This window comes from Antennarius striatus, chromosome 1 (assembly GCF_040054535.1).
Source record: "Antennarius striatus isolate MH-2024 chromosome 1, ASM4005453v1, whole genome shotgun sequence".
Classification (NCBI taxonomy): Eukaryota; Metazoa; Chordata; class Actinopteri; order Lophiiformes; family Antennariidae; genus Antennarius; species Antennarius striatus.
The window spans coordinates 29,041,646-29,066,126 of record NC_090776.1 but is presented as its reverse complement, the minus strand read 5'-3'; the positions used below and the strand labels follow the sequence as shown (position 1 = coordinate 29,066,126).

Below are 24,481 nucleotides of genomic sequence, written 5' to 3'. Positions count from 1 at the left end.
TTCTCGCTTGAATTAAACTGAGTGGTTTGACTAGGGCGGGTGAAGTGCCCCTGGTGTCCCAGGTCTTGTATATTAGCCTCTGCCACTGCTGTATTGATTATGTGTGTAAATGTCTAAATGGTGCTGCTTTGAGCACTCGGTCCGGTTCTGTCTAAGTGCAGTTTATTTACTCAGTTGCTGTAAAACTGTTGTTTTAGGGAGATTTAGATCCCACGATGGACACTGTCTGCGTCTGAAATTCAGTCCATCAATATAACATGTGTTGAGAACCTGGAAACACCTGGTTTGACAACAGTTTTACAGCAATTGCTTTTTGTTTGGCTCTTGTGAAACCCTGAATGACCTTTAATCGCATTCTACTATCTAGTAATCAGCATATCCATCATGTCTATACATTTATATACACATCTTCCGCTCACTGTAGAAATGCTTTTTAGCATTTTAAACTGTAATTTGATGACATTAGGTCAATCTAAATTTCAGTTACGTACATGTTTACTTAATGTGACATGTCTTTCAGTGACATTACATGTTTTGTAATGCCATTACAGAAATTGCTATGCATTTTTATGTAGATATATACATTAGTTTATGATTAACATAGTGACAACAATCTCATCCTGTTAGTCAGCATTGGTTAGAGGTTATGTTGTTTGTTGTCTCTTGCCTTTTTGTCAGTGTTGTGCATGTGGACATCTTGTCTTACTAACTTACTGGAATTGTCTTGATAACTGGAATGTTTTTATTTGACACCAGGTTAGTTTTCTCACTCCATTCTAAGTTAATCTATTGGCTTTATGTATTATGCTTTCCTGCCAGAACATAACCATATTTCCCAAAATAGTGCATTTTTTTCCCTCTCCACAACAAACCTCCACCTCAACCGAATGGGTCTTCATTTATGAAAAATGCTAAGATGATTGGAATGAAAGAATTTTTTTCTGTTGCGTGGGTTCTCTCCCAGGTTATTCCCCCCATCTAAAAAAAAAATATTCAGGTTAATTGGTCAATATTTATCATTGCTGCATTCTTAGCACCAACAAGTAATGTGTAGTACACACTAGTTACGAATCACAGAAGATGATGTTGTCTACTGTGTTTTCTAAAGGTCTGCATTAAACAGGAGGGATACAGTCAATACTTCATTCTCAAGGGCGTAGCCATCCATCCATCCTCCTCACGTCATCCACATCAGTCTGGATCGCCCTGATTTTATGCATTGGCATGCTCTTTTTAGCTCAGCTCATTAGTCCACAAGTCTGCTGCTGTCTATTTTTAAACACTTGCTATAGCAGAGCAACTGAATGAGCATGGAATATTAAGTGCTTTGACTTGGATTCGCTCAGCCCCTCTCAAACTGTGTGTGACTGCAGCCATCATCTACTCACTTCAGTCCACAGAACGCTGCACACTTCAGTCAAGTGCCAGTCAAAGAGGCCTCGCTCTTCTTCTTGGCACTCTTGCTCTCCCTTGTGTACTACTTCCTGCACACATGAACCCACAGGCGGTATGCTGTCTTTTCTCCTATGCTGCGTCTCTTTCTCGTATCTGCCTGTCATGATCTCTGTGATGTCTCCTTGTTGAGTTTAGCTTATTCAATCCCTGCTGGCGTGGGAAAGCTGTGGGACCAGTGAGCAGAATGGTTAACAGACTACTGTTTAGTCTCATAACGTCTCTGGGAGATCTCCTGTTGGCTGACCAGAACAACGTTACATTGAGCGTGTGTGTTGCTTGTAGACCCATGAAAGCTCTTTGTTCCTTTCTCTTTTGTGAATAACTGCAGAGAGGTGGACCGCATTAGAATGAGTCATGATATATACTGTACAGTACTTCATTTTGGCATCAAGCTCACATTGTTGCTGACTTTTTAAGTGAGATGCTCATTCATTGGCACTCAGGTGGTCTGTCTTTTGAAATGAAAGATTTTTTCTTGTATTTTTTGTTAAATATTTTTCAGTTCTTTGCTTTAGTATGTCATTGATCCTGTGAAGGGGAACCTCTTTTCTGCATTTGACCAATTTGTGAGGAGCGGTGGGCGTCCCTTAAGGCGCTTTGACTTGGGCTTAGGTGTCTTGCTCAAGGATAAATGGGCAAGTAGACTGGGGGGAATGGGGCCTGAATTCCCCTCCAATGAGTGGCTACCACCACTGAAGTCACATCCAAAGTGGAATCAAACCTATTTGTTCAGTATTCATGACATGTGATAAATGAGTTTGTCTTGTATCCTCATGTTTACAAAAAAACATATTTGTACATGTGTAATGGCGGAGACAACAACTATAGAATGTATAAACACACCCCCAGTCAAACTCATATCTTCATCCATTTGTAACAAGGCAGACACTAATTTTTAGTTGTGTTGTTCAAGCTGCAGACATTTGATTTCATTCTGTTAACAAAGAAGAAGTGATGGCGTGTCGCTCACTCTCCACCTGTTGTTTGTGCCGTTTCTTTTTCAAACCAAGTCAAACATCAAGGATATTACATTTTTGATGTTTGCATTAAAAAAAAAAATCTTTTACTTTGCTTCTGTCAAAATGAGTGAGAAGAAAATTATTGTTAATGGAGAAAAATACCCAGACCTCTACGTCCAATGACAACCAGGTGAAATAAGCCCTAAAATGCTCCTGAATCCAGGGCAGCAGTTATGTGTAATAATTGCATAGTCTTTTTATAGTCTAGTATAGAATAGTCTTTTTATCATCTGATTTTTCTTTTTATTTATTCTACTGTATTTTGCTAACGTTCAATAGATTCCTAGCATGTTTTCCCGTGCATCAGACATCCTGATAAGTTCACCACTTCATTTCCCTGATATGAAACAATCCCCAGGTTCTAAATTGTGATTAGATTACGACTGTTGCAAACCCTTTCTCTCGCTGTCTATAACCTTTATTTCCCTCTTCCTAGAGGCTTGTCTGGATCTCAAACCATCCATGGCAAAATAATGAAGAGGTTGTCTCCAATTAGGGCTAAAAATTGACTCGGAAGAGCACATAAACGACAGGTTGCTGATGCAGACTGCATGGGAAAACTTTGTACTCAATTTATATTTGCTGTGCATGACTAATGTGATGAAACACAGAGGAGACTCATGAAATGCAGCTGTTCTATTTTCTCTCCCCAACCAAATCCCAGTCAGCCTCCTGTTTGAGATGGAGGCTCAGACTGGAGTCCTGCCTGATTTTCACACATAACAATTTTAAATTGACACAAGGTTTATATTAAAAGAGCTGAAACTTAACTGTGTTAATGTGGTTAATTTCATGTTGTTTAATCATCTGCATAAAGTGAACATCTTGGTCCCAGGCAACCCCCTCCCTGCTAAAGCGTCCCTTCAGATTGACAGAATATTTGTAAAATGTGTGCTTATAATAATGCTGACCAGCGGAACAGGCCCAGTTCCTCCTTAGTTACGTCCAGTTTACCAAAGTCTGGGAATGAACCAAACATTTCCATCTCCTCTCCTGTCTTGTTTTTACGCTATCATATAATGTCCATCCTTTCTACTCCATAGACTCACCTTCAAAACGATCTTTGGGAGATCGTTCCAGAGTAAAGGGGCAGGTAGCTGAAGCTTCTGCCTCCTGTTCTACTCTTAAAAACCCGACGGGTCGCCGGAAATCCTGCATCCTCTGATTGAAGTGCCCTGGGGGGGTGATACACTTCAATAAGATCTTCAATGTCAGACGGAGCCTTACAGTGGAGAGCTTTATATGTGATCATGAGGACTGAATTGTATTCTCCAATTAATCGGGAGCCAATGAAGTGACGCTAGGACAGGGGAGATGTGTTCTCTCCTCCCTGTCCAGTCAGTCAGCAGCAGCTGCATTCTGAACTAACTGTAGAGTCCTAATAGAGGAGCTAGAACAGCCCATAATAAGGAATTGCAGTAATCCAATCTAGAAGTAACAAAGGCATGAATGATTTTCTCTGCGTCTTTAAAGGATAAGAAATTTCTAACTTTAGAAATATTTCGCAAGTGAAAGAAGGCTGTCGGGGACACAGACTTGATGAGAATCAGAGGACAGATGTTGATCACAAATCACTCCCAGGTTCCTGACTTCATTGGTGGAGGACAGAGCAATGCTATATAAGTGAATTACAATGTTAGAGAGATCATCTCTGAGATGCCTCGGCCCAATAATAATAACTTCAGTTTTAATAACTTCAGTTTTGTTGCTGTTCAACAAGCATCCGTGATGAAACCCATGCGGATGAATGGGCTGCAGGCTGAGGCCCAGCTAGAGGAAGAAGAGGAGGCCGGTCAGGAGAGTGGAAGGCTCAGCAAAAGAAAAAGAATAGATTAATGGCCATCCCATCGACCTGAGGCTGGGTCAGAGAGATGTCCACGGGGCTGTTAATCAGTGAAAAGGCCAGACCGACTGCTGAGAATCATAACGCTTGTATATTAGACTGAAGAGATGTCCTTCGTATTTATTATTGTGGGCAAACCGACATATTGAGTCTTCACCTAGTATTTTTTGTTTCCTCCTTGTGATAAGGACTCATTCATTAGTTGAACAGTGTTTGTGTCATTATAGAGCGTTTGTGTTGAGAAACTCCTCGGTCTGACAGCAGGTTGCTGTTCGTTATCTATTTTCATGGTTATTTTCAGGTTTATTTTCAGAGAAACGCCAAGCCTTTATTTACAAATCAGTCTGTTACCCGAGACTTTAAATCCATACCCCAAAAACTCATGTAAGCAGTCACTACTGCACATATTACTGAATAAAATACTATTGACATTGAGGAAACGTGGTGGAATGTTTTAACACTTTTCTCACCTCAGTCTGTCTCTTATTTTGATTTTTTTGTGCTGTTCAGAGAAATGTTGCAGAGATTTAAATGAGAAAAATTAAAAGAATGAAAAATCTGTGAAACAGGATTAAATAAATTTTTCTCCTTGAAAAAAGACCGTTTCCAGGGATTAATTAACATGAGACAACCCGGTGCTGCGCTCCGTTGTGCTCCAGAAGTCATGATACTCATTTTAATGAGAGCTTATTTCCATACGTTCAAATTAACTACCCTGTATTCAGAAGGAACTGAAGGAAACTGGGGTCAAGCATTTCTGCAAAGTCAGAACTCAACTAATTAATGAATCACAACATCTGAGACATACAGTATAGACCCAGTGCAGAGAAGAGTTCAGGCGAAATGCAAACGATGGACCAGACAGAGACTTTTTGTGGAATGAATTGTACCATATTTTTTCAGACTACACAAAATAAGGCTATGCATCACCCATGGATGTTAGCTTCTGATTCAGCAGAGTAATGGAATGCTAAATGCACTAAAGCATATAAAGTTGAATTAATTAAGGCAGCCGGATGGTTTAGCGTAAGTCATGAATTTTGTGCTGTTTACTGCAGCATGCATCTGGTGATCAGGCTTTATGTTATTGTTATTAATGACTCAGGGTGTAGCTTCTAAGCACACTACTTATTTTGTAAGAATTGATTTAATATGCAATATAGATTCTTATGAAACAGGAAAAAGGTGACACTCACCGCAAAATGATGACCAACTGTCCAAGCAAAGAATTTATAGAAATGTGCAAATAATCTGGAACAGAAATGTCCCATAAATGGAGTATCGTACTCTGCACAGATGTGTATTTTTGTGATTCACGTCACAGAAATACTGTTTGACAGTTTGTCTATGGATCGCTGATGCAACCATCTGCTGCACAAGACTGACATATTGTTAGGATCACAGCATGATTGAGTATCCACTTAATCAGGTTTTTTTTTTATTTTTACTGCAAACACTACACTAGATTTTAGTTATTAATAGCCAATCATTAACAATTACTTAGGAGAAATACGATTCATTAGTGATGTCTTCATTAGGACACAGTGTTGAGTATGTTTATAAAGTAATTTCACTCATCTTAACCAGTGGCACAAAGACATGCCAGATCATCTAATTTAGTAATAATATCCCACAGACTTGAGTCGGTTTGTCTGATGAGGGTTTGCCCTCATTTGACAAACCGCACATATTAGAAAAAACTGAAATGTTGGAAGTAAAATAATTGCAAATCCTTGAATTATTAAAATAAACAGAAAAATATAAATGTGGAACAAAAAAGAAAATCTTAACATATCTCAAATTTACTATGTCTGGTATAGCAGATTTTCTGACTCACTGCCAAGCAGGTTTTCAGTTGTGGGGTAATGGATCTGCTGAGGATTGCTGGTAGCTGACTCCCATCAGGCACCTTTCTGAAATCAATGAAAACTGTAGTTGTTCCCCCTTTTGAAAGAAAAGCAACTGAGATCATTCAAAATTAAATATGTAAAGCTCAACCTCTACCGGAATTACAAAAACTGTTTTGATTTCGTACATGGGTTGTTGTTTCTTTCTCATTTGCGGGTGGCAGTGGCTCAGTTGGTAGAGCGAGTTGTCCAATGATCACAGGACCGGCGGTTCAATTCCTGCTCCATCCCAGCCACCCGGAGCACGAGCTGACAGTGGGAGGTGTCTGCTCACCTCCTGAGCACTGCCAAGGCTATATATTAAACTAAGTCAAATACTATATTTGTTTGTCCTACACATTATTTATGCTCAATAAGCTTAAATAATGAAACGTAAAAAGGCTGCAAGGCCTATGTGACGGTGACCCTACTGGTGGTTGCTGACGTTATAGACATGGACCGTGGTCTTAGTGAAGGATGAGCTGTTGTGCTCAACATAGAACAATCCCGCGTTTCATCCCGTTTTCCCTTTCCTTCTTTTCGTCTCTCTGTCCCCGCTATGTCTGTCTCCACCCATGAATACCTACCCGGACCTGACCTCTCATTCTCTCAATTTTTTTATCTACACGACCCATGACTGTCCTACAGACATGTGTGCTGATATTGTAATCCTTATTGTAGATTTGGTCCCAAATGTACCTGGATTACGTACAAACTGAATGATCTTGAGCAAAATGATCACGTGAAAAGCGTATGCGGGACTATTTTAATATACAGTAGTTATAATACAGTCTCAGCTGCAGCCAGGTGAAGTCCGCCTCTGTCTTCACCTGTCCATCTCCCCTTCCTCCTCTTTCACACATCAGATGCCTACATGTGCTCCAATCACTCCTGTCCTTGAGAGAAAGATCTACACCCAAAGGAATGTTCAGTGTGGAGGGTTCATTCAGGTGGCAATGCCTCACTGACCTTGGCTGAAGCAGGAAACACACTAAGGCTTCTAGGATATACTGTCCTGTCCTGCAGCAGTAATGGCAACCTGATGAATGATGGAGCTGGGGGGTGGGTGGGGGTGCAGTGGAGTTATCAACCTTCTTGCAATGATACAATGATATGAACATCTGCCAGAAAATGTACATTTATGCTGTCAAGAAAGATCAGGAAGTTAGATACGTTGCCATCATTTCACCAAAAAGGGCCACTGATAAGGTCCATACATGATCCGTAATCCTATATGGACTTTTTCTAGTACTCATTCTTGTGTTTTCTTCTTTGTGGTTGTATTTTCTCCTTTGGTAACTCAGTTTGCAATTTTTTGTGTGCACTGAGTTGTTGCTGGTTTTATTATTTGCTGGTATTATAACCAATCATAAGACTGAGCAGTGTCGAAGCTGTACTTCAGTCAAGATGCTCTTGGACCTTTTTTGTTACCCATCACCTCATCACAGGCGAGTGCTAAGCTTCTACCATCTATCACAGGCATCCACAGGGACGCAGCCTCCTGAAAATTGGGCTAACAAAGACTTAACCCCATTTAAACAGAACTAAATGTTTCAAGAACTAATCTTCCCCAAGGTGAAAACAAACTAGGTTAAAAAAAAAAAAAGAAAAAGGGACCGCTGCAGTCTGACACAGATTAAAAACATCTCACTTCATCACCATATGGCATGTTTTGTGTTTTATAACTACTGTGAAAATGTCCTCTCCCCCTTCCTCCTCCTTCTCCCTTCTTCCTCTTCTTTTTCTTTTTCATATCTTTTTTCATTGACACATCAATAAGTTATTTATTGTAGAAAATATAAAAAAAATTACTTGGCTTCTAAAGGCCCACATTGTTGTCCTGAAATGCTCATTTTTTTTGACGCAAGCATTGCCAGTGTTTGCTGTGTTTATCCCAAGTTTTTTTCATTGTACTGTAATCTAACACAAAGGATGGCTGAATAGGCCCACAACCATTAAATACTTCACATTTTTGCCACTGATTTTGAATTTAGAAAATTGCTCCTTTTGAGGCCTTGCTACATTGACGTTGCTTGAATGCAGAAATGTGAGACGCTTCAGGAAAGTGACCGTTTGACTATTCTTTGTCATCAGAGATTGAAACGGCTCCAATCAAACTCTGATTGGACACACGGCCGTGATCTCCCAGGGTGAAAGGCTTCAGAGTGAGGATTGGCCTTGGTATGTGTATACATGTACGTTGTGATGAGTGTGTGCTGCAGAGCTTGGCTGAAGCACCAGCTTGATGATAGCAGCTGGAGAGTAGTGATGCAACGATCTTGTTGTCATGGAGACTCAAGATTCCCCAGCATCTCCAAAAATCCAAGGGCGGTGGAAAGTCACTGTGTTGGCTGGGACATAATACTGCTGTGACCAGACACACGTGGACATCTTAACCAACAAGAACCACCATTAGTCACACACACACACACACACACAGACAGGACACCCACCTCCCCACCCCGCCACCTGCACGTCAACACAAACAGTCTGTATCACAACTGAAGACTTCTTCCATTTGGAAAGTGTGTTTTACGTTAGAGAAGTGTGTTGTTGAGCGGCGGGCCGTGTGACAGGAATAAGAAACAGCCCCCGGTAGTCCTCTCAGGGGGTCAGTGAGTCTTCCGCTGTGTGTCTGCATTCTCAGTGCCGCGGCGGTCCCTGTCACAGGCTGTTGATCGTTCCTGAAGCTAATGGAGAAGCTTCTGTAAAGATTATAGAATGATTCGATCTAATACCACGTAATAAAACCAATAATCTTTAACAAGTGATGCATTTTTTTTCTTCCTAAATGTGTTTTATGTTATTTCTATAAAAGCAACCTCCTGATAATTGTCAAACAAGTGACTGATTATCTTCCTTTACATTCAGATGCTCATTTGCATCATCGTTCTTTGTTCTTGTGCTTGTCTTTGTGTCGGATCCTGAATGCAGTCGGCTTTGTGAGCTGTGAGTTTCTCTCTCTGAGTGTTTGTTCCCCAGACGGCTCTCCATCTCCACTGTCTCTAAACGAGAGCAGTTTTATCTTTATTATCTTTCCCCGAGGACTTTAATGACTCCAGAGTGGTGTTTGGGGTAAAATAAAGGCGTTACACTCCTGGCTGGTTTCATTGTTTTCTTGGGTAAATTGGTAAACTTTTCATGGTCATATGAAATGTTGAAAACTTTGGTGAAACTTGAGTAGATATCTTCTCAATAGACGACTTTTATTCTGGTGCGCTTTAACACATAGTTGCACAGATTTGTATGGCTCTATAGTATAAAAGTACTTGATATCAGTCGAGATATTAAAAGAAATTGAATCACTGAGAAATTCAGTGACATGAAATTACCACATTTTATTAGCCTCGAAGGAGCTCAATTAATTTCTTTAGTATAACCAAGGTGGAGAGGACAGCTGGAGGAAAAATGTCCTGTGTTTTCTTCAGTGAGTTACATTCACCTCCCTTTTATTCCTAAGAATCACCAACACCGGTGTTCTAAAAGCTTTCTTATGGTGTTATCCAGTTATCTTGACTTTGTTAACACTCACACATTTTAACAAACACTGCTACCAACAAACAATTCACACTAAGATCGGTGAGAAACTTTAATGATTCAGTCATGGATTCAGTTCCAATTTGTAAAATGGAGTTTTGGCAGCCAAATAGCAAGGGGAAGATATTCTAAATATAGTGTGCACTGAAAGGGATGTCTTTTTCCACTGGTGCACATTTCAAACACACTACAACACTTCATGTCAGGTCTTGCTCATCCTCCAAATTGCAGTTTGGCTTGTAAATATTCGAGAGATTTTTGTTTCTTGTTCTAAAGTTTCCTATCTTCTTTATTTCTTCTGCTGAAGAAGAAATGCAGGTTAGCATTCAGTACATCTTGAATTATTGGTTAATGAAATTCCTGGTAATAGGGGTCTGTGATTGACAAATTTAGTGACATGAAATTTTAGATGTATTCTAGTTCTTTTCTCACAATTTTCCTGCACATTTAAATTTAGTAATCCAGTTTTTGATCCAGTTTCATCTCGATGGGAATATATACCATTGGAAATGAGATGATAAAATTCAGGGATCTTCTGCAGTTTCATGCCTTAGCGAAATTAAAGCTGTGACTGCTTTTGTGACAAAGCACGTTGTGAATGCTCAGTAGCTCCTCTGCTAATGTAATCCAGCAGCCTGGACATACTGACACGATGCGCTTGGACGTCCAGCTCGTTACATGAGTTACTTTGGCACCATAGATGTGATGTGACAGAACTGGAGGACGGCGATGAACGGCGGTGTTAGCGCTCTGAACTCTTCACAGGGCAGTGGTGTAAATCTGTAGAATGAATGTGTTGCAGTCAGTTTAAATCAGGGAAAGCTACTTTTAGACTGGAATAATATTATTGTCTGTGTCTGTATTAAAAGCTATGGGTCCAAACAAAAACAACACTGCTGGAGGTTAGATTGTACTGTGAGGCGTTGGACTACTGGCCGTGTCCCCGCTGGAGTGTGTGCAACGAAAGTACTTGAATTTCCTCTAAAGCAAATAAGATGACCTTTCGAGCACGTTATGATAAAGCTATGTAGTTCTCAATCAAGTGCTCTTTTTGCATTGACCTGACTTATCTTGGGTGCTCCTGCACAAGCATTAGCATTTTTTCCAACAATCCATTAACTTATTTGGCATAAGATCCTCACCTCTTGTCCTTTCATACCGAATATTAAAACTGTTATCCAAAAAATTCAAAGCACGGCGTCATAAACAATTTTCAATCAGGTTTTTAAAAAAAAAATCATTGCTGTCGTCAACTTTCAAGTTGCATTCACTCATTTATATTTTTTTGGAACCGTATTTGCTCATGTACCTTCAGTTGTTCAGCGGTACAAACTTCATCAAGTTCATTTCTTCAAAGGATCTAAATTATGTTTGTCAAATGGTTTAAAATGGCATTCATGTAATGGTTGTCACTGCAGTATGACACTTTAGTTACGATGACTTCACATTTTTGAAGTAGTCCATGGAGACATGAGAGAATGGGGACAGATAGTCGTAGTTAGCACAAGGTCAGATGGTTGGTGAGTGAGATGGTACATTGCCATCCTTGTAGGCTAGGACACAGAAAAACATAGAACTGTAATAATGTGTGAATGTCTTCTAGAAAATAATTTACCTTACAAAGGGTTGGATCAGAATAAAGGTAAGAAGAAATGCACTGTGTAAAGAAAATTTTGTAATGTGCTGTTAGGCTTGTCTAACTGCATATTTTTTTCTAGTATTTATAAAGAAGGTAAAGGTGTTCAGTTGAAGGTTTTCCTCTAAGACGATGGGTTTCTCTGTGACAACACTTTAAATGGTGCTTTAAGTATGTGGGCTATTATCCCAGTGAGAAAATTACTTTAAGCAGGCATTTATTGTGTTTCTAAAATAAAACTCTTGAAGAGCTTATCAACAATAAAAAGTCTCCCTCTAAATTCATTGAGTCAAGGTTGAAATTAACACTGAACAGCAACTTCTTTATCCAGACAATACATGCAAAATCTGTAAAATGTCCATAGCTGTACAATGCAATTATTTCATTTAATCTTCAAACTAGCTTCCATTCATCTGTGTAAAGACATTTATTTCCGCTTTGTTTTCCATTGTTTGAGAATTTTTCCATTACCTCGAAGCTCCTTCCCCGTTGTGTGCAGCAACCTTTACTAAAGCTTAAATATGAACCCAATAAAAATTTATCAATAAATATCTTTATTGATGTGTTTTCAACAGTTATTGTAAAAATATTGTAAAAATACCAGCAAAGTAACTGTGAAGTCTGCAAGCACAATGATGTTGATGTAATAAATGTCAGAAATGGTATCCACACCACAATATTGAATGTTTTAAGTGTCTGTGAGGAATCATTGTTAGTGAGAAAGTACTTTAAGCTTGACGGTGAACGGATGGACAGAGAGAATGTCTGCTTAGTGGTTTGCTTTTTTTTTTTACGTCACATCGCTGTCCTTCCAGGAGACAAACCTGAAAGACACTCGACTGGGTCAAAAGGACCTTTTGTGACATTCGTCTTTCTTTTTGTCTTTCTTTCTCACCTCCGCTCCTTTTTTCTTTGCTTCCCATGGACATTTCTTACCATTGTATTCAGACAGTGGTGGGAAGACTAAGGTCTTGAGGTCTTATTCTGAACCACGTGGGGGGCCCGAGACTGCCCTACCAACACAGACTGGGAAGTCCCAACATCACAAAGAGGACTGTGTATTGCAGTACAAAGCAAACTTCCATACATGCTTTACTTGGATATGAAGGTAGTTGGTGTGAGAGAGGGGGATGCAGAAGACAGGGTTAGATGGAGGCAATTGATTCGCTGTGGTGACCCCTGAAGGGAAAAGAAGAAGTGTTCTATCGTCATTGTTGTCGTACAAGTCAGAAGTTGAGCTCTGGTTTTTCTCTGTGGAGGTGTGATGTAATACAGCCATATGGTTGTCAATCATATTTCAAGAGTAGGCACATTTAATAAAGTTGGCAGATTACAAACACACCAAAGGGTGGCAGAATTTACACATATCTTTGAACATGGGGGCAGTGGTAACCGTTGTAGTTCAACAATGGCTACAGGCAAAGACTACACACAGTCTACTTCCTGGAGTGCTTTCTCATAAAACAACTTGTCAATTCTTCCTTCTTGAGCTGATCTCCTTCTAGCTTCATGCTGAATGCACAAATATGAGAGTGATATCGATCTTCTCATCTAACACTCCAAAAGAAAGTGAACAAAACATTTTTTATAGAAAAAGTAGAAGTAAAAGGACCCAGGCAGAAGCTCAGACACATTGAATATCCTCACAGCACTACGTTTTACATCGCTAGGTGGTTTTGAGTTGTGCTACAGTTAAAGCCATTAAAAAAAAAAATTAGCAATTTAAATAGCGCTACCCACTGGGCTGTATGCCAGGAATAAATGCATGATGTTAATGTAATGTAATTGTTAAGCAGGCAAAAAGGATCCATTTTAAGCAGTTGTTTGGAATGAAATGAAGAGGAGAGAGTGAGTATAAGTGATAGAATGGTTATGCCTATAGGAGTGAGTGGAGGTACTGCATACTAACCCTTTTTTAGGAACACTGGCAAATAAAGAGTTCACTGCTGAATGCTTCTATGGTAAATAACACGGACCCACTATGAAAGACAACTTGATGGTGTCCTCAGAGGTGCTTGTGCAGTGAAGAAGATTTGATGACCAGCACGTAATATGAGACCAGATCATATATCATCGTATCGTATCACAAATATATCATATCACATATATCCAGAGTTCATTCAGATGCTGACTGACAGAACGATCCTCTGCCGACATCCACATCCATGCCAGGTCTCCAATGTATACAAAATACACAGATTACTGAAAGCTACTCCCTGGCTTTTGGAGGCAGCCACTTATAAGTTATAAGTTGTGGCTTCCATCAGAGGGTAAGGGAAAGCATGTTGAGTGCAAATCTTAAATCCATTTAGTTGCAGACTTACTTCTGGGCCTGTACGAAAGCACACAATACCGTATGATAAGATTACAGTAAGCCTTTTGCTGACTTTGCTGCATGGCATTGGAGGCAGGGAAAATCAGCATTATGAGCACGCATCGGGGCACGTGCTGTTCAGGACCGCCGTAAGTGATTCTGCTACCAAGACATTCAGAGTTATGTGTAAATACAAAACTAAATACAACGTTGTGGAGTGTCAGCATTAGCAGCAGCCGTAACCTTTCAGGACCATTCACTCGGTTTGTTGCAATTTCCTTCCCTGTGCATAAAGAGACACCATCATTTATTGATGTGGTGTTTCCCAAGCTGATATGGAACCCCTCTCAATAATTAATCGGTAGCAAAGCCTGGCCGGGCAGTGGTGGCGGCGTGCTGCTGCTCATTTGGCCCCAGTATGGGTTATTTCCATCTCGCTATTTATCACTTTTATTGTAGCTGTGATGAACGCTGCGCATGCTTCCATGAAGCACTTAAGGCCTTCTGCCTGTTTCTGTTTAATACATTCGTCTGCCACTGACAAACTTTAGCTGATCTAATTTGCCCATGAGTCACTGGGGGTAATATCACGACTGCCTGCAGCACACACCCTTACTGTTACTACTCACATCAAATGTGGGACATGGACCGTCTTGTGAATACCAGCCTAGTACTTATCTAATCATCCTCATCACATCTCCGTCAATGTTTGTGCATGTAAATTACCAGCAAATAAAAACCTACTTCTGACTGCAGAAGGCCAACAATCCTTTCATGATTTCCTCTTGGGTTGAGATGTAAACAAGATAATCACAGGCCCAACTCATTTGTACTTGTCAAACATCCCAGTGTACACCACTCCATCATAATTCAAGCTGTACTTTGGAAGCAGTTTGGAAACCAGGTGATGAATGGGGTTTAATTACTGTGGGTGATTACGTTAGGTCAGAGAATTTGATGAGAAGCGCCATTTTTCATGTATTGTTTTGGGGTAGTTTTCACACTTCTAACCCCGATAAATCTTACATGAGCGCCAACAGCAGTTCTGTGATGGGAAAGGAAAAAGATATTTGTGGCGCGGCTGAATAAGCATGTCAAGAAATCTCCGCAGTCATTCAGTGACTTCAACAGATTGAGATCTACATCTAGACTCATGGAAAAACAAAAATGTAAGTGTGGCAGTGTGACAGTGTGTGTGTGTGTGTGTGTGTGTGTGTGTGTGTGTGTGTGTGTGTGTGTGTGTGTGTGTGTGTGTGTGTGTGTGTGTGTGTGTAATGTAGATGCAAGAGGGCACAAGCCAGTGTCTTATTGTGCCAGTCCCAAGCCGGATAAATACAGAGGGTTGTGTCAGGAAGGGCATCCGACGTAAAACTTTTGTCAAATCAGACATGCCAATCAAATACATGACTTCCATTACGGATCAGTCGAGGCTCGGTATGTCAATGTCTCAGCTGATTTTGGGGTACACACAGGAGTGACCACCTTTATTTCTTTAATCCCCCCTTGGGGACAAATAAAGTTTTTTGAATTGAATTGAAACAACCAGTGGGTAGCGCTGTCGCTGCAGAGCAAGGCAGTTCCGGGTTCGAGTCCCGCTCTGTGAGTAGTTGGCATGTTCTCCCCGTGTCTGTGTGGGTTCTCTCCGGGTTCTCCGCCTCCAAAAAACATGTGCTTGAGGTTAATTGGTCGTTCCCAAATTGCTTGTAGGTGTGAGTGTGTGTGTGAGTGTTTGTCTGTCTGCATGAGACTTCCCGATGCACCGGCGTTGTGCCCAGAGTGTACCCTGTACTACAGTCAATTTAGTTACCAATTAATCTATTTTGTGTTTTAGGCTTTTCTGTATTTGGTGGTTGAGAACCCAACACAAGAAAAACACGCAAATTCTTACCAAAAAATTCCCAGTTCTTCAGGAGAATCTGAACCCAGGAACTTCTTCCCACTGAGGGAACAGCACTGCCTAAAGCGCCACACATCAGTAGTCCCAGTTCCATGAAAAGTGGTGCGAAGAGATGCTTTGTTTGTCGAAATAAATGTCACAACTTTTTTTTTTTTTTTTTACATATTTTCCTCTCCATTTTAAAAGTTCATAATGAAAATGTAATGCACTCTCCTAAAATGTCGAGGCTAGCAAAAGTGACACCGACTGCATTCCATGATGGATTGGATATTTAGAGGTAATGGATCTGAAAACAAAGACTATTTGACACAATGAGGTGTATCCTAAATAATTTATCAACAATTCATCCTACAGTTTGTGTTTAGTCCCTGTTGAGTCAGTAAAATTGAACTTACAGTATATCTTTACCTATCTATCTACAGTATGTGTGTATATATATATATATATATATATATATATATATAAGTTCTAAAGTATAAATACATTTATCTCAATAGCAATTTATATTATTTCCAGTTTTGATAATGTGATAATACAAGGGTTTTAATCTTAAAATAGTGTGAATATGATTATTTCCCCTACAGCACTAAAACCTAAGAGAGGTAAACTATAAGAGATTTAATTCCCACACTAAAATCACGTAAGCAAATAAAAGAAGTGCCGTTTATCTACTTGACAACAATAAAACAGTTCTTTAACAGGCAATACATAATAATTCCTCTCTGCGGAAACAAGTGTGTTGCAGCTTGGCTCTTGGTTGAAATCTCAAAGATGTTGAAAACACTTAACGTGTGATCGATAATGTATTTGCCTCACAGCCTGCCTGTGTGTCCCAGTGGAGCCTGGTCAGCTCCCCGGAGTTCAGCGTGGATCATTGATATTGGACAGCGTTTGGTCTGCTGCCTATTGGCGAGAGACTGTCCTTTTATTTTACGACTGTTTATTTAAGCTGGACAATAAGCTTCAATCTCATCATTACAAACATCTGGATCTGTGAACTTTAGGGTCATGTTAATTACCAGGAATAATGGGACTACAGTACCTGAATATCTGCACTCAGAATCAGGGATGTTTATTATACGGTAGTACAGTTTATCCTCTTCTTCTCTTTTCGGCTTTTCCCTTCAGGGGTCGTCCCAGCGAATCAGTTGCCTCCACCATAGTAGGTGTGAGGGCCTCTTTTCTCTCACCAACTTCCTTCATGTCCTCTTTCACTACATCCATAAACCTGTGGAGCATACCCACTGACCCATTACCCACTGACCCATTCCTAACAAACTCCTCCTTCAAGATAACTCCTACTCCATTTCTCTTCCCATCTCCACCATGATGGAACAACTTGAACCCTGCTCCTAAACTTCTAGCCTTGCTACCTTTCCACCTGGTCTCCTGGACACACAGTATGTCTACCTTCCTCCTCTGCATCATGTCAACCAACTCTTTACCTTTTCCTGTCATAGTTCCAACATTAATAACCCATTGTAATGCCTAGGAAATAAATTATACAAATTGTATCTGCTTGAATTGTGCTGATAATAGAGCTCTTTTAAGATTAGTAGTTAAACATAATTAACTACTTGAATGAATTCTATTCATACATTTCATTCCCTCTCCATGCTGGACAGATAAATCTCCTTACATCTTTTTTGTTATTTACTTCCCACCAACTTGGATATTTATAAGAGATATCAAACACACATGCATGCAAATGGAAAGGCAGATGCAGACACACACTTAGGCATGGTGTGGTGCACAGAAGGCTTTTCTGGGTATCTTTGTGCTTGCATACTACAGTGCAGATGGAGCGAGTGGGAGGCACAAACTGAGGGTTCACAGGTGTACAAAAGACATTTATAATGGAGCAAGAGGGATTGAGACTCTTTGTGTGCATGCGTGAGACTGCACATGGATGTGTTTCTATTTCTGCTACTGGACAGGCCTGTCTTTGTGAGTCAGAGTGACAAACAGACACGCCGAAAGAGGGGCGGTAGGGTCATCGGGGTACTTCCTGGGGTAGGACTGGCAGGTGACACAAGAGAACAGAAGAGGTTTAAAGTGAGCACCATTGCATTTGAATATTTTATTGAAAATGTATTTTGGTTTCATGTAGTGTAGGACGGAAATGGACTTGTGGAATATCAAATCAAACTGTTATTAAAATAGCAGCTGTCAAATGATATGTTTGCCATTCAAGGTGCTGAGACTGTTGAGACATCTGAGTTTTAAGGAGAAACTAATGTGTTGGGTGACCAAGAATGAGTGTAAGTGTCGGCCTGAACACACCTCAAGAGAATTCCAACGGTTTTCAAATCAGTACGTGTTGACAAGACTATCTGTTCTCTCACTCCTTCCTTTCTCCCTTGCATTTCATTTCCCCCTTCTGTAGCTGGTTTTGGCTTTCTCTTTTCCCTGCTCCGTTCTCTGAGTCAGCAGTATTCTGTCACTTATATAGATGTCTCAGTTCGAAGGGCACTGTAGGATAGTCCATTTGTCCACTGCTACTAAAGGAAGAAAAACTATAGAGTGTGTAGCAGACTCACTATGCAGACATGCACATCTCCTTTGTGTTAAGGTCAACCTACACATGTTCAGCTAAGATTATGAGGTGTTTGTGGTTGTCAACATGGGAATGCACTCTGGACATGCCCTATAGAGCATATAAAAGCAAACCCTCACCATAATTCTGTTCCTGATAGCTTGAGAAGAATGAAACTACTGCATTTGGAAGTCCAGTACTTAATTAGGCATTCAAGCAAAAATTGAACATTTTAGGAACTGTGCATATTTGCTTTCTTGCTGATAGTTAAATGAGAAGAATTAGCCACACAAATATAAGACAACAGGTGATTACAGAGAGGAGGAAATGGCTACTCTGATTTCCATCCCATTTTCCAATTATTCACAGATTCGACAAATAAGATATGTTCTGAAGTGAAAAGCTTGTGGCCTCTAGCTGGATCTTAACACTAACCCTAAGAGTTTTTATTCTCTGCACTAATATTTTGCTAAATAAACGAACAAAACCTATGCAAAGGCTACATTTGAATTTAGATAGGTAAAATATTTCCAAGTTCTTTTATCATACAAAAGGTAAGGCAAAGACATTCATACTTTTCTCAGTGCTTCTTCAGGTTTTTGGGGTTGTTTTTTTTTGCACCAGACATTTCTTAAAGCTTTCACAGGTGGCTGCTGCTTCAGAATGAATATTTGATGTCCCTCATGCATCTCCCTTGAGTGCTGTAAAATATTAAAACAATTTCTGATGACTGTTTGGACTTCTCAGAGCCTCTAAAATATGAACTTCCTGATGAGTGGGTTACAGAATAATGTTGACGTGTTCCTTATTTCTTAGTTTAAATGTCTTCTCTGTTTTTTTTTAATCTTGTGTGATGATGAAGACTGTGGTTTGAATGCTTACATTTAAACTGTTGACCTACTGGGGGTTCATTAAGTGAGTCTGTGAAAATGCAAATATTCAGAGGTGGAGGGTTTCCTCACTCGCCGTCTCTCTTTGATAGCATTAATTAAAATGTGGATTAGATGAATTTTCTCATATCATTTATCCTCCAGCGTGATGCCAAAGGACAGTACCTGTTCGACCTCATCTGCCACCATCTCAACCTGCTGGAGAAAGACTACTTTGGAATTAGATATGTTGACCCAGACAAACAGAGGGTAAGTAGTATTGTTTAATGATAGATTAGTAATATTATCTAATTACATACCCTTCTATTTCACTTGGATACTAAACTGTTTGCCTACACAGCTTTTCATTGAGTGATCTTGCCCTGATCTTAGCTTGCAAATGACTTTTTGAAGATGCCCCTCTAATAATAAATTGTGATACTGAGTGAACCTCTGTGAATGTGGAATGATTTTCATTTCTACTCTTTTAGTGCCCAATGCACACCTTTTTTTGACATTTGTTGTTGGTGTAATATTCAGAATTAATTCTGTGTATTATTAATCAATGAATCTGATGTGGTGGTGGAACCAAAGGCCAAAAAAGGATTAGGAAATCATTGCATTCTGTTTACACATCATCACAACTGCTTTTAAATGAACTCTTCCATACTAAAGCTGTGACTTACCCATCACAGCTATCTTCCTTCTAAACGGGTAAACAGAGCTGCAGGCCATTTGTGTAACATTGGCAGCAAACACAAAAAAACAAAGCAAAACATCAGCAGCGAAGCCACCACAAAAACATAGTCAACCAAACGCAGGTCTGTTCTCCCACGGCAGGCGTTTATCAATCCGTCTTTCTCTTTCAGCATTGGTTGGAGTTTTCAAAATCAATTGCCAAGCAAATGAAATGTAAGTATTTAATTTATCATGTTTAACTTTTACGTACAAGTAAAGGAATCCTATCGGAACATTAGAAACATCACAAGAGAGAATGACTGTTTCTCTGTCTTTGCCAGCCCAGCCTCCTTTCACCATGTGTTTGCGTGTCAAGTTTTACCCTCCTGACCCCGCTGCCCTCAGAGAGGAAATCACCAGGTAAGATTTCAAGATATCTCGATTAGCCAGCAGTGCAGGTGAGGTGGTGGAGGGGGGGGGGCGATTGGAAGTACGATTTGACATTTTCTGATGCTCTAAATTTCTTGTGACAATGAGAGTTCTGATATTTTCTGGCCATGTTAGTCAAAGGGTGGGATCATTGTTGAAGATTGTTAAATGATTGGTTGTTCACATGATTCTTGGTAGAAACTCCACGATCCAACGCCAGAAGAACACATTTGCTTTGTTGCTCTATCAGTATAACATCAGTATGACACCAGGGTTTGAGAATCCTCACATCCACATTACATCACCCTTAATATGGGCTAATCAAGCAACACTTAATTTCCGGAGCATTTAAAATAACTTATTTTTAGTATTTTTTGACATTTAACTTGTTACCGATGACTAATCAACATGTCAAAACCCTTTAAAAATAAAAATACACTCACCAACGTGGATCCACACACTGCCTCTTTATTTCAAAATGAAATCCATCCTTCTTCCTTTCTTCACAAAAAACTTCCATGGCTCTGTCGAACAACTTGTCAAACAGTATTCCATCAAGATGGAAATAGAATGCTTTTTTTTGGCGGACATTTTTCCCAACATGTTATGGTCCTGAAATTGATTCCGTATCTGAGAGCGAATGTTACGTTACGTGACGTAACGTAGGACCAGTGCGAGCTGTGCCCTGTTCATCAACCATCACAGCGACAAAAGGGGGCACTCTTGATCTCCGTTTTGATCTGTTCTCCCATCACTTCAGCAACAGAGTAAAGGAGGTCGTTTTGGATTTGTCCTGATGTCCCGGTAAACACCCTGTTCGTGGAAAGGTGGTGGTGCAAGTCTGGGTCGAATTCAGCAACGACCTCCGCTCACAATATCCGGTTTTTCTTGGAACGTCAGTCTTGAAAATAGTGTGAAAAGTAAATCTGCAACCGGATCGACCTCTCTTCCTCCGTCAGCCATCGTGGGTAGCTGCGAATATCCTGGTTCAGGTTCAATGTGTCGCAAAATCAACCTAACCCAGCAAGTTAGGTTTCAGGTAGCAAGTTAGGTTTACCCCACAAACCATCGGAGTTGCGAGTCCGAGCAGCAACGCTGTCCGCCCTGCAATGACTCCTTTGCACCAGCAGGTGTCAGCGTCCTAGAAGGCTTCTAAACAGGACCGGCATGAAGGGCCTGAGGTCTGCAGGTCTGCGAGCTGATTGGTCCAACGCTGTACACTGAACAGGCTGAGTCCATTCATTACAGCAGGCACAACCATCACTGTGGATTCTTGAAGGTCTGGCAGATTTTAATGGAACCTGACAACCCTAAAAAGTTTTATCCAACTTTTTAAATGGGAAAAAAAAACTTTTTATATAAAAATGCTATTTTTCTCTTTTATTGCAGCTTTGTGTCTTCATGTGTGCTTCCTGTTTTTGTTTTGTTTTTGTTTTTTACAGTCAGTGGATGTTCCAAGCATTATGTGGAAAAAGGGATGTCTATTTTAAAACTGAATCTAACAGGTCTGACCTGATAATAGCTTCTAATATTCAACTAGGGACACATGCATCACACATCATCATTGTTTGGAACTCATAACCTCACAAAGATGCTGACTTGGAATGAGTCTCCACAGCACCTCAGAGACCGATTACATTGAACCGCTGGATGCCTCTGTTTTCTGGCTCTGTTAACATCCTCATCTCATATGAGAAAATATCTTCTTAATTTCCTGTTATTATCTTTTTGGCTCTTCAGTCAGCTTTTACATAATTACACAACATAGCACGGTGCAGCCAAAAAGTTTGAAAGAATAAACATTGGCATTAATCGGAAATGAGAATGTTTTTCTTATGCCTAATAAGCTTTACTTTATTGAGTAAAAACAAATACAGAATTAAATACCTCATTGATCATTTCCTTGATTAACCTCAGTTTGCAACAGGCTGTCTTTATTGCTGTGTGAAATAACCATGAATAATGCAAAGTATAAAGTTGTAATGTAATTCAAATATACAGCATGAGTAGTATGATGTAAAAGTCATATTATAGGCCGTACGTCATGACAGCAGCAGGAGGAGTGAGGAGCAGGATTAGATTTATTCCCTTTATTTGGAGGATGCAGCGTGATGAAGCTCGTCACCACTGCAGTGCTGTGTGCCGTATCTTTGACAGCTGAACAAACTGCTGTGAGGAGTGACCCTGGAAGCCCACAGATCCCTATGAATCACATCCATCCAGTCTTTGTCACACAGTGAAATCTCAAATTGGCAATCCAGGCCTCATTGACAGAGTAGAGCACCTGCAGTGTAAAGTTTCTCCATCCTTTGCCATCTGCTCTAAATGCGCTCATAAAATACGTTGCATACGGCAAATCGTGGAGGGTCAATTAATTCTGCCTCTAGCCATTGACTTTCTTTATATGATTGACCAGAAGGAGACATGCTCGTCCATAGGCAGCTTCATGAGCTGCTGAAAAATATCAACTAATATCAGGTAATAACTTCAGCATCCTCTAAAAAAAAAAGTTCTTTTCCAACTGTACCCTCACATTTATTACAGCAAAATCCCGCTCTGCTTTCCTATTTATTGCTTTGTTGCTTGGAGGGAAGTTAAATCCGAGGGATGAAATGTGACACATGAGCAGTCTCTGTATCGTCAACGAGACCCGGACATTGGTTTGGAACTTCCATGATAGCAAAACCACCAAAAAAAACAAATGTGGTGCCCAACGTCACAAGGACGCTGCTAATAAAGTTGTATTCACATTGGATTCATGTTTATTATCATATTTTTTAAAAAAACTATGCTGTTCATATTTTATGTTAGCTAAACAGGTATTTATCCGCACACTGTTGTAAATGTGTTGAAGGGGGTAAAATGTGGCATTAAAATAGAATTTTGGGGAGAATCTGGGAGAAGAAGAAGCATCCATGATTTAAAGTTCATCATTTTTTAAGTAGCTTGAAAGATCTTCATGAAATTTGCTGTGTGACTGAATATTAGATTTTGGATTTTATTTTTGAAATCATTAGGAGTGGAGCATGAAAGTAGCCATTTTCATCAACCACAGACCTCGCTGAAATACGGATTATTTTATTTTTCCAAAACTCTTTAAATATCCAAAATGTGTTTTGCAAAAAATGGTAATTTTGATGCTGATTCTATCTAAATAATGACCCAAATCAGTTTGTCTGTGCTCCACTCCACAGATATCTCGTCTTCCTACAGGTTAAGAGGGATCTCTATCATGGTCGGCTTCTGTGCAAGACGTCGGATGCTGCTCTGTTGGCTGCCTACATTCTACAAGGTACGATAGTCATCATTCAGATACTAAATATGGTGCACTGCCCTAAACTAGACTACCGTGCCTTCATTTCCATTTAAAAACATGTCACTGGTTTATTATAGAAAATAATCTTACATGTCTTTAATGTTAATCAACAAATGCACATTTTCCACTCATGTTGAAATTGTCAAAGCTCACAACTGTAGCTCTGAATGTATCGCTCTAAAAAAATAAAGTTATCTAATGGTGGCTAAAGGCAACTGTGGCTGCAAAGACGACACTGGCAGGTGGTTGTTGGCCACCTAAATAACTAATGCATGAAAAAATGTATGAGACAGTGGTATTTTTATCCCCTGCCTTAACATCAAGGATTTGATAAACTTGTTTTATTAAATTAATGCCATCTACTTTCTAATGCTTCAATAGATGACTATAATCTGGTTTATATCAATACAATCTCTTACAATATGTTTATATCTGTCCGTTTAAGCACTGGTCATCGGACTATTGATTATGCACCCTATTAATTTGCATTTTGGAAATTAATATCATTGCATTTTTCTGTCTTTATACCAGGGCATTATCTATGACCATTCACTGTGGCTCTAACCCTCTTTTAATGCAGACAACCACTTGCAAAAAAGAAAGTGGCAAAATATCTTTGGTGCAATCATTTTATCAAACCGTTCTTTCACGTTGTCATGTATTTTCCAGCTGAAATTGGTGACTATGATGCTGGGAAACACCCAGAGGGCTACAGCTCCAAGTTTCAGTTCTTCCCTAAGCACTCAGAGAAGCTGGAGCGGCGGATTGCTGACATCCACAAAACTGAGCTAATGTAAGGTGACACCTGTCCATGTCGCTGCACACCTGAGTAGTCCTTCCTCCACAGCAGCCAAAGATCACAATCCCACTGCTGGCTCTCCAGACTACATAATAAATCTTAAATTCAGTGGTTAGTCATGGGGAAACAGAAAAAAGCAGACATTTTTTTCTAATGATGCAGCCTCAAAGTGTCATCTAAAGGACCGAACACTGAATGACCGCCAGCTACAAACCCTTTCAAAGATAACTTGTATGAAACAAACTATTAACAAAGTTACATTAGATA

The 24,481-nt window shown here is 39.9% G+C and overlaps 1 protein-coding gene across 1 annotated transcript in view; it reads left to right on the top strand.

The window, feature by feature from the left end:
• Window positions 1-24,481, top strand: part of LOC137596428 (FERM domain-containing protein 5-like) — a 39,175-nt gene that overhangs the window by 8,549 nt on the left and 6,145 nt on the right. The window contains exons 2-6 of the mRNA XM_068316958.1: window positions 19,158-19,262; window positions 19,862-19,904; window positions 20,012-20,090; window positions 23,294-23,391; window positions 24,085-24,208. Of these exons, the coding sequence (XP_068173059.1) occupies window positions 19,158-19,262; window positions 19,862-19,904; window positions 20,012-20,090; window positions 23,294-23,391; window positions 24,085-24,208 (449 nt within the window). The remainder of the gene's footprint in view (window positions 1-19,157; window positions 19,263-19,861; window positions 19,905-20,011; window positions 20,091-23,293; window positions 23,392-24,084; window positions 24,209-24,481) is intronic.